The 15,105-nt window shown below is 39.3% G+C and overlaps 1 protein-coding gene across 1 annotated transcript in view; it reads left to right on the top strand.

Annotated features, from left to right (window-relative positions):
* The first annotated feature begins 13 nt into the window (after positions 1-13).
* LOC139709897 (uncharacterized) overlaps positions 14-15,105 on the top strand; it is a 34,889-nt gene continuing 19,797 nt past the window's right edge. The window contains exons 1-9 of the mRNA XM_071621853.1: positions 14-46; positions 5,528-5,634; positions 6,219-6,294; positions 6,660-6,914; positions 7,854-8,117; positions 8,724-8,846; positions 10,521-10,629; positions 11,621-12,088; positions 13,093-13,239. Coding sequence (XP_071477954.1) covers positions 14-46; positions 5,528-5,634; positions 6,219-6,294; positions 6,660-6,914; positions 7,854-8,117; positions 8,724-8,846; positions 10,521-10,629; positions 11,621-12,088; positions 13,093-13,239 — 1,582 coding nt within the window. The remainder of the gene's footprint in view (positions 47-5,527; positions 5,635-6,218; positions 6,295-6,659; positions 6,915-7,853; positions 8,118-8,723; positions 8,847-10,520; positions 10,630-11,620; positions 12,089-13,092; positions 13,240-15,105) is intronic.

Genomic DNA, 15,105 nt, shown 5'->3' with positions numbered 1-15,105 from the left:
AAGTTGACCTAAGATGGCGCCCTGCGATTCTCGGGAAATTTGTGACGTAAGAATACGTGAAGTCAATAAAAACCACAATATCGACAGGGTTTACGTTTGGGCGTGCTGCCGTAGGCCTTCAAAGACTGTTCGATAACACTATGCACGTTTGGAATCTATTGATATGCATAGTATTTCAGTTTCGTCATTATGGTATGAGGTTGATAGGAAGTAAATTAAACCTTAAAAAAAAAAAAAAAATCCTACCGGTTCATGTTAGAAACAACAAGAACAAGACTACATGCATTTGCAGAACAAGGGATTTCAATACAAGTCACTATCATGGTGCCTTGGATTTGCATCTGATAAATTATGTTCCTTTTGTAAAAAGCAGGAAGAGACGAATCCACATTGGCCTACATAGGCCCCTATTTCTGTTTTGTGAACAAGTTCAAAGAACTTTAATTGGCAAGAGTATAATAGACAGATTAGATTTGATGGGAATAGACATCAGTGACTAGAATTTAATTTCCACGAGGATCCAAGGAAAGTCTCATCAAATCAAAATAATGTGCAATTCCATTATTTTCTTGATATTAGCCCTATATATTTTTCTAAATCAAAAGGAGTGCTTCCGTTTTAAGGAATGAAATTTTAATGATGATTTCATTGTAAAGATCAGGAAAAGGAATTATAGAGATTAAAACTTGAAAATTAGGGCTACATTTATTGAAATGGAAAGAGCTAAATATTTAGAGAATTTAAGTGTAGTAGGGCCTACTATAATTATTGAACTTTATTCTTATTATTTTGCTTAGCAGACTATTATGTCAATTGTTTGGGTTTTTGTTGTTTGTGTGGTTTGTTTTTCCTACCCTTAATTAATGCGTCACTGGCAGTATCAGCACTGTAATTTTGTAATTTGAGCATTTGAGTAAGTGAGATTGTGAGCGGGTTCACCGGATATTGGCTGGGTTGGGTGGGGGTGTATTGTTCCATTAGACCTTATTTGTGTTTGTTCTTTTCCTTTTTTTAAAAATAATTTTACAGAATTCTTTCTTTGTCATTCGAAATATTGACATTATGTGGAATCTATGTTGTTATAATGAAAGTTGAGTTATCTTGTCATGAATTAACTTGTATATTGTTTGTATGAAAAATAAAGAAAAATGAAAGATCGATAAAAAAATAAAGGGATGGTACAGTATTGGTGGAGATACAGAGTATACCATTTTAAGTGGAATTCAAAGTTTATTTGATGAAAATAGGGTTTGTAATGGCTGAAAGATCCAAAAACAAAGTAAAACAAAGCGATCGTAATAAAGTGTGGGTCCCACACTTATTAGAATTGCTCTTTTTTGGATATCTCAACCATTTCAAAACCAATTTTCATCAAATTTACGTTGAATTCCTCATAGAATTACATTCTCTTTCATATTTCATAAGAGGTATCTCATTATCTCACCAAAAAATGTTAGAAACCTTAAATTAGGTCTCAACCAAAACTATACGATCCCTTTAACGTGTCAAATGGGGATGGGTTGTTCACAGCCCAGTTAGCCCCCCCCCCCCCCCCCCCCCCCCGGGCCCTGCATGCCCTCCGCCGCGTACGTACGTCGTGCTCACGTCAATACCCCCCCCCCCCCCCCCCCCCCCCAAAAAAAAAAAAAAAAAAAAAAAAAAAATTGTAATCAGCTGCCGTTGACGCGTCGTACCCGTCCGTGCGCTTTGTACATGATTTATTGTGTACATAGCACATTTAGCTACACGGAAGATGCGAGGTGTGGGTGGCGACAAACACACACACTTATTTATGCTAGTTCTTCTTCAAGCAATTATTTTTCAGATTCTAGTGCCATCAGCATGAGTTCACCAAATGAGGCAAGTAGTTGTAACCTAATTAACATAAATCTTACAGTACTTTCTTGGTGGATATACAGTAGTGCAGTGCTGATGTGGTAGATCTAGTTACGATAACTTCAAGTCTTCCTGGTGTGTTGCTTCAGTCCCAAGTGTTCAATTTCATGTTAGTAATCATATAGATCTATGGATAACGTAGGGTGGGACATCCAATTACCGGACGCTTTTTTTTCGTGGCTTTGATTTCCGTACTCAGTGGATGAAATTTCGGCTAAAAATAACACCACTTATTCACAGACTCCTGGAAATCACGAATTCAGCCAACTTATGTCAATTCTTCGTTCCAGTTTTTAGAAAATATGCTTCAAACATACCCCTCTATTTTTGCGCGGTGCTAAATCGCATTGTATTACCGGACGCGATTTTCGTAATCGAATAATCGAGGTCTTTCGCACCTAGTCCTTGCACCAGAATCATTCATCCCACAAATCACCGTACACATTCTCACCGAGCGGATGACAAAGAAAAAATCGGCAAATGAGGCTCAAATTTCGTATTTTACGGTAAAATGTCTGTCTTGAACATTTCGAACAGTTCACGCAATAAAACCTTGTGAGAAATCGACAACTGGTTAGACTCTATACTTCTAGTTTACGTGCTTTGTCTATAGGAGCTGCACGCGCGGGTGATGAGCTGCGGGCCCCTTAGCGCACAACTATTCCGCATCGTTCGTGTTTGAGGACGATAGCTACAAATTTCCGATATCGATCAGTGAACTTTTGGTTTTATTGGAATCTTCAGCATATTTCCTGTATGTGAGTGGGATTACATAGAATTTCAGTCGTGAAATGTGATTCAAACATGCATAAATATTTACTATGAAGAGGTGCGGGTCTCTCAAGTATAAATTTGATGTAAAATGTGAATTTTTTCGTGTTTTTACATTTTTATGTGGCGTTTTTTGCGATTTCGGTCCACACAAAGTTCTGTGAGGCTAATCTACGAAGTCTCGCGCGTACAGAATGTCATTAGTACGCAAAAATGTGCGTGTCCGGTAATACAATGCGTCCGGTAATACCATGCTTGCCCCTATATAAATTTTACTAGTATTTGATAGTACATATATGAATTTTACTAGTCGCATCAGGCCGCTAGATATAGGTGCGGCAGTCTTGCATTGTGCGAACACGCTGGCGCCCGCGTTTTGATGGGCGCTCTGCATTGGTTGATTAAAACTCGATTTTTGAAAAAAAAAACAGGATTTTTTCTTCTTTTCATCATGGATAGTGGACATGTGTGTGTAACAAAAGATCACCGTGCAAAGTTGCGACAATTTATACGTCAGATGTGAGATGAATAAGAAGTGAATGGGGGGCCTCATGAGGCGTTCCCCCCTCTGGGCCTCATGAGGCGTGGGGGCGGTCCTCATGAGGCGGGGCAATCCTCGTACGCGGGAGCGGTCCTCATGAGCGGGTTTCCCGGACTGGTGTTAAGTTTAATTTATATAAAAAGGCTTAACCATTGTTAACAGCTAATGACTTTTACCTCCGCCATACGGCAAGGGGTAGAGTGGTTACTGGTGGACTAACGTTAGTGTTTTTGTCAGCATTTATTTGTTTGTTTGTCTGTTTACAAAATAGGCATACTCGTGAAATAGGCCCCACCACTGTGTGTCCGTACTACTACGGCGGCTTGCCTATTTATACTTGTGAATTCAGCCCCACCGTGTGGCGTTCATCGGTAGGTAAGCACGGCGGTGGGGCTTCCTTCCACAGTATAATACTCGTGAATGTGACCCCACCGAACGGCGTTTACGCGAAATTGATACAGCGGCGGGGCCGATTTCCACAGCATAGCATCTTTCGTCCTCCCTTTCTTCTCGGAAGGACTCCCTAATGTCCCTCGACTAATTTAACGGCCAATTTAACCATAAAAAATGGTCTAAATACAACCCTCCCTAACCTTAAACCCTAACCCTAAACCCTAACCCTAACCCTAACCCTAGGACCTACCCTTGCTTGCTAACGCACAGGTGCATGCGCACTGCGGTGGGGCCTATTTCACGATTTTGCCACAAAATGATTAACTCAACAAGTTGTGGTGAATGCATTTGGATGAGACTTACAAGAAAAGTTAATGACAAAAAGGAAATCGTTCAAACTAATAATCTAAAAGAACAGATGATTAAATTTTTGTAGCATTCTGGGTAACCGTCTTGATTCAGGATATTTTGTAAAACTTTTTGGGAAGGATTATCATTGGCAAGTAGTGCCAACAAATAAATGAGGGAGTTCAAACTGTGTTTACATTTATGTCATTGTATTAAGTAATTGAGGTGTGCATATGGATGATACTTAATAAGTGAACTGAGTGTGCACTCAAGGCGCAGCGTACAGTTAGCTGTTGATGAGTTAGACTCTGCCTGAGATACAACAGGAAGACTTCTTTATCATTGGGAAATAAAACTGTAAGGGTGATTCGTGCACACAAGTCATGGTGATAGGCTGCATTATATAGCCCTTTGTTCTTTGAAGATTAAAGAAGAAGAAGAGAAGAAGAAGATTTCAGCATGCGTGTATATGGATGGAAATTTACAAGCTGCTTGGTGGCGGTCTGCGCTCTCCAAGTGCTTTTCTAGACTACTTCTAGTTGTGAGATGTATGTTTGAAATTTTGACCAGGGGATTACTTTTTTATCCTTCTTATGATCTCACTAGAATTTTTTTTCCGTTCATTTAATTGCATTCACCTTCATAGAGTGCAGTGAGAGTATAAATATCCGTCTTCATATCAAATTAAAATTATCAAATCATAAATGGGATCAGGCTAACAGATTTATCTCTAGCTCTTGCTCTTCTCTTTCCCTATTCACAATCCTTGCGTTCATTTGCCAGAGCTACTAAGTCTCACGCATTCTGTATGAGACTCACGCATGTACATGTAGGGTCTGTCTCATGATCTCACGCATGGCACTCATTTTTCTCACGCATCGGGACCACTGATGCCCATAATAAGGGGCATAGCTCAAAGGATTAAAGTGATAGTTGCAATTGAAGGTATATTTCCCTTTTGTCTTTCAAAATAAGTGAAAAAATAGTCACTAAGTATGCACCAGATCGCACCATTAAGAGCTAAAAATTGAAAAAGCCCCCTACCGTCGGAGGGGGGACACCCCTTTCCCACACCCTCCCCCCACTCGGTTGCTTCACTCCCTCGCTCGCGCACACGGGCGCCGAGTCATGAAAATGTCACTCATAAAATTTGTTTGAACTTGGCATCTCTGATTTGCAATCAGAGCCATCCCAAGCCAGATATGTAGTCTTTAAAATGAGAGACAGCCACCCATCATCTTCCTAACCTTTATTCAATTAGCCCAAATCTATAATATCCTTACCCTAAATTCCTTTGGAGACTGCATACCCAAGCAAGGAATACAATATATTCACACACACACACACAAAGAAAAAAAAAATATCAACCATAGACCCAGTCATAAGAAACACAAAAACAAAAACTAAAACTAAATACACAAAATTAAGTATTCACTATTTAAATGTATTGAAAATTATTAGAGATTTTTTTTTCCCATTGCGGGTGGCTGTTGTAAGGAGAACCTTGCCAAGACGAATTTGGACCTGGAGCTGTAGCATATAGTGTATACATATGTACATATTTTTTTTTTTCTTTAGACCGTTGACACCTTGCTTGTCACTCTGGCTAGCATGGGCTTTGATCTGGACCGAGGACAAGCTGCTATTCGAGCTGGCAAGCTTAGTGTTCATGAAGCAGTTGAGTGGTAAGTAAAACTACAAATATGACAAATTTTCTTCAAAAGTAAAACACTATACTGTACTTTCAACGTAATGACCAAACCTTGTTCTAATATTTTTCCTACATGGCAAAAAGTACCTGTGTGATACCGTCTGATGATGTTGTTTTTCATCTATCTGGGGCAGGAACTGATGAAGTCAGGTATATAGTATGTGTGAGTTGTCATGCCCCTACATACAATGGGTAGTCCCTTCGTATGATGTCATTTGTCCAGAGTTTTTCTCACGTGGATATGGTTGCTCACCTTAGACAACGACTAACCTACATGTGTCTTTTAATGCATACTATGTATTCAGGGCGTAAACAGGGTAAATAACATGTTTACCAAATGATGTCTATATCTTCTAGTACGATCTTGTATTCTTTTGCTGTGTAATAGTTACTCTTGGATTTGATTTTTCAAATTTCCCAGATCTTCTATGTTTGTATCACATTACAATACTTTAGATCATTGTTCCACTATGTTATTTTTATAGAATGTGTAGAGCTGTAATGTGAAGACATCTTTCCCGACACTATTTTCTTTTTCTTCTTTTTTTTTTATTCAAGGCTCTTGCAAGGTGGAGATAAACTGCAAGAAATTCCATCAAGATCCACACCAACATTATCACTGAGGCCCTCACAGGTATGGAATATAATCCATTTTTAGCTCAACAAACGAACAAAGTGTGAAACAAGTATTGATTTTTGTCATTTGGGTATCAATTACAAATATACAGAGTGAATAAGCATTGTCACTTGTTACAGTTTATAGCTGTGTTTACTCATCCTGAAACTTTGTTATGCTTTCAATTTCATGTGCATTTGAGCTCTTACAATGAAATTTCCTTCCAAGCCAATACAATGCCCCATGAAATTGATGTTTGTGGATGCATTGTATGTGACAGACCTACTGTAAACGTTTCTTTAGCACTGCCTGATTATGTGGCCTCATTATGTTTCCGGAAAATCACGACCAAGAAGGATTTATTCATTGGAATTCCAATCCAGGGCTCTTCTCAGCCTCAGGACTACCTCCCTTTCAGCTTGCCACCAGTCAGCATACCAAGCACCTCCTCTTCTGCTGCACCACCAGCTGCCCCTTCATCTCAACAACCTCCCCCTGGAAATAGCAGTGAGGATGTCAAGGTCGTCAGTAGGTACTCCCTCGATGACAAAAAGCGAGAGGACAAGAATCGGTGGGAGAGAGAACAAAGGCAGGAATTGTCTGCCAAGTACAAGGAGGAGAGGATGAGGAAAAAGAAGGTCAGTTCTTGAAACTTCTTGCTCTCTATCAAACAAGAGTTTAGTTGATGAGGAAAGGCATCCTACGGAAAAGCAATGACATACAAGGTATATTAGTCATCGAGAAAACTATTCACACAACTCTAATGTCTTGTGCAGGATGATTTAAATGTACTGTACAGTTCTGGTTGAGGTGAGGATTTAGCTTTTAACGTTTTATGAGATATTCAGAAACCATTCTATGTGATGTCAAAGAGCATGCAATTCTAAGGGGTATCAAAAGTTTATTTGATGGAAATTGGTTTTGAAATGGCTGATATATCCAAAAACAAGGTGAAACAAAGAGATAATAAAAGTTGTGGCCTGTCGCCTCATATTATTATCACTTTTTTGGATATCTCAGCCATTTGAAAACTAATTTTCATAAAATAAATGTTGAATCCTTCTTAAAATTACCTGCTCTTTCATATTTCAAAAGAGGTTTCTCATTATCTCACTTAGGAATGTAATAAACCTGAATACCCACCTCAACCAGTACTGTATAGTCCCTTTTTAAGTTATTTTGCTGTCGAAAACAACATCAAAAATTATCCAAGAGGATACGCGAATCACCTAACAACAACAACAACAAATGCACAAACCCCAAAATAAAGAAGTTAATACCTTTGTCTTGGTGTAGTTTAAGGAAACTAATAATTTCTGCTTCTGTTAGTCTTAATACTTACATTGACTTCACAAACATGTATGCTTGATGCTGATAAATGAATTTAAGGCAAAAAATGTTGGTAGAAGAGTTGTATGTCTATGATACAAGGAACCATCATAGACTACAGGTATTAAAGGCTGAAATTGAAATATCAGTTCAAGAGGCCACATGAACTAAACCTACCGTTCAACGAGCCTAGCGGTTATTGAATCAAGTAACGTTTGTAACCGTTTTGTTTTTTGGTGTTTGAATAGGCTCACACACAGGTCCTCAGAGAGATAGAGGAGGATCGCAAGGCCAAACAACTCAAAACACCAAAGGATGTGCCTTCTGCCGGTGCAGCGCCCTCTATGGCATCTCCACCTGCTCTTTCCTCATCAGCATCGGCTGATACCGCATCTTCAGGGTCCTGCAAGGGGGAGGGTGCCGAAGACAGAATGGACACACAGGAGGCACAGGCGGGAGATACCAAATCCGGATCGGACACGCCAAAATCTGTCACTCCATGCACCCTGCAGGTAATGTTCTCGGGAGTGAATGTTACTGTAACAAAATTGTGTGCAAATTATGGAACAGCAATGGAAGGGAAAGGTAGAGGAAAGCTGCTTTATAGAGAACAGTCAGATACAATAGTGTGTAGTCAGTTCCACATACATTATAGACATGGTATCACATGAGAATTATGCATTTACTTTTAAAATCACACAAAGACTTTTGTTAATGTATAATTGTAGTTACAAACAATTAGAATCATCCTTGCATCTCTTAAAGGCATTATCTACCATTGGCAGATGAAACAAAATATTAAGTATTGTTAAATATACAAAATATGAACAATTGTTATAATGAAATTGTTTCTAGAATAAACCATCTACAGTTATGGTTTATTGAGAAAAATAGAGATACACCTGAATCTCCATATAGTTTGGACTTTGTTGCAAAATTTTATGTGGTAGGATGTTTTGTGTTACAACTGACCTACACATATGTATCAACATTTTTGTTTTAAAATCACTGCTCCCATTGGTAAACAGTACCTCTAATTGTGTATGCTAATTGTGTATGTATGTCTTATCAGTGATTTTATCATGATATCTGTCATGTGTCTTCTTCTCCCTCCAAAGATTCGTCTTCCATCAGGCCAGCATACAAGAGAGCAATTTGTTAGTGATTCTTCTCTAAATGATGTCATAACAAGGCTCAGGGAACAACATCCGAGTCTGGGAGACAACATAGAACTCTTGCAGGTAAATGACCCTTCTTTAACTCTTTATATGCCACGTTCGCACTTCCGACTCAGTCGACGGCGTGCCAACTTCGCATATTCTACTCAAACCCACAAAACCGCCCAAACCGTTCTATAAATCGCCAAATGCCGCAGTACAGTGAAAACTTTTCTCACGCTTCCGTTCGTCTCACATATAGCTTGCATTTTATGTGGTGATTGACTATCCAGCAGTGATCTTAATAGGTTTGAGTGTAAATTCTAAGTTTTTGTCACTTTTTTGTGTGCAAAAGCCATGCCTTTACAGTAATGTGGCTACTGGTCATTTGAAACAAAAAACACTCATAGATTTGTCTCACAATTTACACGAAAACAAAGCTTGGCATTTTCTGTACAACTTTGCTCCCTTCTTGTCCAGCTTAACAGAAATTTATATAGGTTACAAAGATTTGAAAACATAATGTTTTATCAAAACATGACTACGTTGGTGTCTCAGAATAATGTGGCACACAGGGGGTTTCCACTATGGCACATAAAAAGTTAATAGCTAAGCATCACCCCATTTCACTCCCTATCAATATTATTGGTGGTTGTTGTTTTTTGGTCAGTCTTTACCTCTATCTGTAAAGAAGGGTTTTCTAGCCTTTGTTCTTAAACAATCTCAAGACACATCTTTTGATCTACAAATCTTTCTGGAGCCATTGGATGGACTCTAAAATCAGAAATATTCATGAATTGGAACAGGCAGCCTTTTCTAAAGCATGAACCTTTCGTGAATCACCACTGCCATTTAATGTATTGTGTAGACAAACACTTTTGCATGCATTTTACTTTCACAAATCTTGACTCCTCATGAAATTTGTGAAAGAAACAAGCACACAAAAATTGTAGTTTTACAGTATTTTCTTTCAGACCTAAGAATCAAAATTAGGGAGTAATTGTGATAACACAGTATTTTGAATTGAGACTTATGAGCAGCATGTTAAATGCTGCTGTGTGGTACGAATATTATGTACACTTTGTCACACGCACACATGGGGGGGGGGGGGGGGGTGGTTAGGGTTGTGTATGAATGGACATACAGCAACATAAAGGGATGTTTAGATACAGTTTGCTGTTATCAATCCTTTGCATGCCATAGTACATGTAACTTCTTGTCCATAGGTTTGTTTGTGAAATTTGTGCACATTTGACTCATTGGCACTAAAAGGGTTAGAGCTATTCTGCCCTACTTTGGCAAAAGGAAGCAAGTGACATACCAACCGAATTTGAGATATTGGTGTTTTTATAATTCACATAATGAACTCATTCTTCCTGGGGGGTGTTTCATAAAGCTGCTTGTAAAGCTACGAACAACTTACGAGCGACTGGTGATCAGTTCTTGTGCTGAATTATGGAAAGTCTGATAAATACAATTATAGTGTATAGCACATCAGAACTGATCACCAGTTGCTCGTAAGCTGTTCGTAACTTTACAAACAGCTTTATGAAACAGGGCCCAGGCCAAATTTCATGCAGAAACACTCATCCTACTAAGAGATATGTTAGATAAGACATCATGATAGTCTATTGACGTCAGTGTAAATGATGGACACATTTTGTTCTTTTACGAGAAATGTCACTTTTGTCACTTGCTTCCTTTTGCCAAAGTAGGGCAGTATTGAATACAATGAAATGGTGTTTTGTGTTCTCTCAGCCGTTTCCCCGTAAGGTGTTTTCCATTGAAGAACTGTCTTCAAGCTTGCACCAGCTTGGCTTGACACCAAGTGGAACACTAGTGGTTCGCTCAGGAAGCCCATCACAAGGTATGTTTGTAGCTGATAAAGCACAGTGGATATTAACAATGCAAGAAAATATGTGATGCATACCTGTGTTATAAAGGCTGGTCTATACTGGTACATCTCTCAAGGAGAAGGTGTAGACAGGGTGTAGTACAAATGTATATTGTTGTATGTCCCAACAAGAGTAGCATGCAACAGATACATGTAAAGATATTGGTGGAAATTCGTAGGTGTGATTTTACCTATCTTGTGGCAGGTGTAATCACCTTTTGACATCACTTTGAAAACCAAATATCAAACTTGACTAGTTCATATTCTACTCTGGATATATATGTGAGCATAGAAAATACAATATTTGCTATTTGTGTACAGAGATGGGTCTGAAAGATTTCATTTGAAGCGTGAGAAATTGGCATAAAAGCATCTTTTATTTTGTTGTTTCAGGCAGTCCAATGTACCTGTTGCACTTATCATTTATCTCAACCTTAAAAACGACTATGATGCATTGAAGAGGCTGGTTCTACACTTCTGATGTTTGGTCATTACATTTTTTTTTTTTTTTTTGCATACCTTTTGAAAGTTATTTTCTTAGTTAGAACAGAAAAAAGTTATTGTATTTACACCTAAACAAATGATTAATTGCATCTTTCATTAGATATGGCTCTCATTAAATGGAAGTTTGATATCATAGAGGTGCTCAGATGATGATAACTATGATGTGAAAATCTGGGGGGCATTTCATGAAGCATTTTGTCTGACAAAGTTGTCTAACAAATATGCTCTCAGCCAATCAGATGCAAGGATTTCAGCAGCTTGTAACAGTTTGTAAGAAAAATATCCGACCAACCTGCTTCATGAAATGCCCCCTGTAGTTAGCATTCATTATTAAAAAACACTAACACCTTTAAATAAATAATATTGAACACTGCTGTGCTGATATTAGACTTTTTGTACAAAGTGTCATAATTTCACATGAGGAAATGCTCAGAATGTTGCATTTCTCTTCACACAACAGCCCAAGCACCTAGCCTACCTGTAGAGCTGAACACCGGCCAGCCTCCATCAGTACCCCTCCCAGAATTTAGGGCCGGGGGTAGGGTAGAGCTAATGCCTCCACCCCCAGCCTCCGTTTCCATACCACAGCCCCACCAGTGGGGCCGGGGTCAGGCAGTAGGCGGGGGGTCAGAGTCAGAGGAAGGGGAATCTAGCAACAGAGCGGCAGTTGATGAAGCAAACCTGGAGACTCCTGAGGAGCCAATGAGAGAAGAGGACCAGGGCTTCGGTGGTGGTGGTGGTGGTGGTGGTGGGGCAGAGGGGATGGCATTTGATGAGGCTGGACTCGGAAGAAGAGAGCGAGCTTTCGGTGAGGAAGAGGAGGAGGAAATACCGCAAGAGGCAGACATGTTTGATGAGGAACCACCTGAGCTGGATGATTTTGCAGACCTGTTGGGTGGAGGAAGAGGACAATGGCCAGGAGGAAGAGGTACACAGATTTCAAATCTGACTCTGCTGTAACCCTTTAGCTCCTGAAGGTTTTTTGGCAATATTTAATGGTACTTGCTAAAGGTAGCAGGGGATTTCATATTGTCGTGCATGGGTCTAAGACATGTTGATCATGTATTCATGGAGGGTAACTTGCAGATGAATGTACTGCAGGGATGACATGAAGTAGATAAAGAAACACATAGTACATCATCACACACCTCACACCTACACACACATCTATGGAACCACTGAGTGGTCAGTGATATGGTCAGTGGATGCTCAGGTGTTAAAAAGGTATTGTTTACCTTTGGGAGAAGTGACGTTTGATGCATATGTGTAGTTCAGTTATATCACAAAACATCCTACCATGCAAAATTTTGCAGTAAGCCTAAAAATGTAAGGAAATATCACTATTTTTCTCAGTAAACGTAACTGTCGATGATTTCTTCTAGAAAAGATTATTTTATTATAACTATCTTTCGTATTTTATATAATTAACAATTCGTAACATTGATTAGATTGACTAAAATTTGTACATTGGTTGTTTCTATCCCTAACTCACATTTAATAACTATTTTGAAGCATTGCAACTGATTGACATGTTGCCCTACATTGACGTAAATAAGCACTTAATTGATCAGTGTTTTATTAGTAGCCATGAGAAAAAAAAAATCATTTTGAAGCACTACAGTTGGGTTTTTTTTTCATCTGCAAATGGTGAATAATGCCTTTAAAGGAGAAAGGCTGGCATGTTTTGTTACACTACATGTAACACTGAAATGTTTAAGTGATTTGCTCTGTATATATTTCACTGATTCTCATTCACTAGGCAATGAATTTAATACATTGTATTTTCATCTCTTTCTGTTGTACACAGATTTCCACCATGTATTTACTCCTTAAATCTGTACTTGTGTGTCTTTATGTAGTTTTTGTCAACAATTTGGTGATATTCCTGTAAAGACTTTATTCACTCACTTTAATACACCTGTCCACCTGCAGGCCGTGGTCAGCATGCATGGGGCGAGGGAAGACGTCTGAACGACGGCGAGGGTAGGAGGTTTGACTATGGCTTTGCACAGCCGCACAGAAATGAGGAGGGAGAGGATGAAGAAGAGATGGAACTGGCTCCAAGCCCTGCCCGGATAGGTGAGCCCAAATTTTATGTTTGCTTCGTTTTCTTTGTTTCCTCCACCAAGGGAGGAGGTTATGTTTTCTTCGGCGTTTGTTGGTTTGTTTGTCTGTGTGCAAAATAACAAAAAAAGTAGTCAACAGATTTGGATGGAACTTACAGGATAGATAGAGAACGACACAAGTTACAGATGATTACATTTTGGATGTAATTCAGGAATTTTTATGGATTTTATGAAGGATTTTTGATATTTTGGCAGGTAGGGTCAATGAACTTCGGAGTTCAAGCTGCACATTTTTGTCGAGCCCACCGGAGGTGAGGGGAGACTAAGGGATCGCCTGCAGCGTCTGTCCGTCTGTCGGTCGTCTTTCCGTAACGCTACAAAAACTTCAATAACTCATTACTCTGGGCTTCAATTGCAATCAAACTTTGAGGGAAGAGGGGTCATACAAAGTTTCACATTTTACCATATATGAAGGTCACCTCAAGGTCAAAGCTCACAGGAAGGGGTCAATGAACTTTTAGAGCCCAATGTTAAGTTTTTATGGCGCGTTTCTATTATGGGTCATAACTTTTGATCCATAACTCCATTTGTGACCAAACTTGGATGGTAGATGTCCCTTGGGGAGTGGATGGTCACCACAAGGTCAAAGGTCACAGGCAGGGGTCAACAAACTTTTAGAGCCCAATGTTAAGTTTTTATGGGGCGTTTCTATTATGGGTCATAACTTTTGATCCATAACTCCATTTGTGACCAAACTTGGATGGTAGATGTCCCTTGGGGAGTGGATGGTCACCACAAGGTCAAAGGTCACAGGCAGGGGTCAACAAACTTTTAGAGCCCAATGTTAAGTTTTTATGGGGCATTTCTATTATGGGTCATAACTTTTGATCCATAACTCCATTTGTGACCAAACTTGGATGGTAGATGTTCCTTAGGGAGTGGATGGTCACCACAAGGTCAAAGGTCACAAGCATGGGTCAACAAACCTTTAGAGCCCAATGTTAAGTTTTTATGGCGCGTTTCTATTATGTTTCATAACTTTTGATCCATTGGTCCATTTGTTAACAAACTTGGATGGTAGATGTCCCTTGGGGAGTGGATGGTCACCACAAGGTCAAAGGTCACAGGCAGGGGTCAAAGAACTCAAAGGGCTCAATGTTAATTTTTTCTGGCCCGTTTCTTTTTTGCCATTTTTCTTTTTTGCCATGAATTTTTACTCTTTTATATCTCTTTTTATCTGTTATATCTCTTTTTTTTTAATCTGTTATATCCCATTCGCGTACAATTTCTTGTACGCGAATGGGCGAGACACATTATGGCACTTGCCTTGTTTAGGTTTTCATACGTGCACTAAAGTGTGTGCTCTAGTTTCTGCTAGGGTAAGGCGTGCTGCGCAGCTGGAGGTTGATGATGTAACAAAAGGTTTCTATATTGGGTAATCGTGCGACTTTCAGCATGCATACGTATGGGTGGAAATCATTGATCTCTATAATCTCTATGATCTCTATGATCTCTATGGAAGAACAAGATCAGTGGTGTAAACAAAGACATTTTTCTCCTCACCACCACTCATTATAAGCTCTTTGGATGTAAATGAACTGCTTGGCAGAGGTCTCCCTCTCAGAGTGCTTCTCTAGTTACCTCCGCCAAGGGAGGAGGTTATGTTTTCGTTACCGTTGATTTGTTTGTTAGTTAGTTAGGTAGTTTATTCGTTTGTCCGTGTGCAAAATAACTCAAAAAGTGGTTAACGGATTGGGATAAAACTTGCAGGAAAGGTTGAGAATGACACAAGTACCAAACGATTAACTTTTGGTAGTGATCCGAGAATTTTTGGGGAATTTATGAAGGATTTTTGACATTTTGGCAGGTAGGGTCAATG

This window comes from Diadema antillarum, unplaced genomic scaffold (genome assembly GCF_040938485.1).
Source record: "Diadema antillarum isolate AM-2024a unplaced genomic scaffold, OU_Dant_1.0 seq00001479_RagTag, whole genome shotgun sequence".
In the NCBI taxonomy this organism is placed as follows: Eukaryota; Metazoa; Echinodermata; class Echinoidea; order Diadematoida; family Diadematidae; genus Diadema; species Diadema antillarum.
This window is presented reverse-complemented; position numbering and strand designations above follow the sequence as displayed.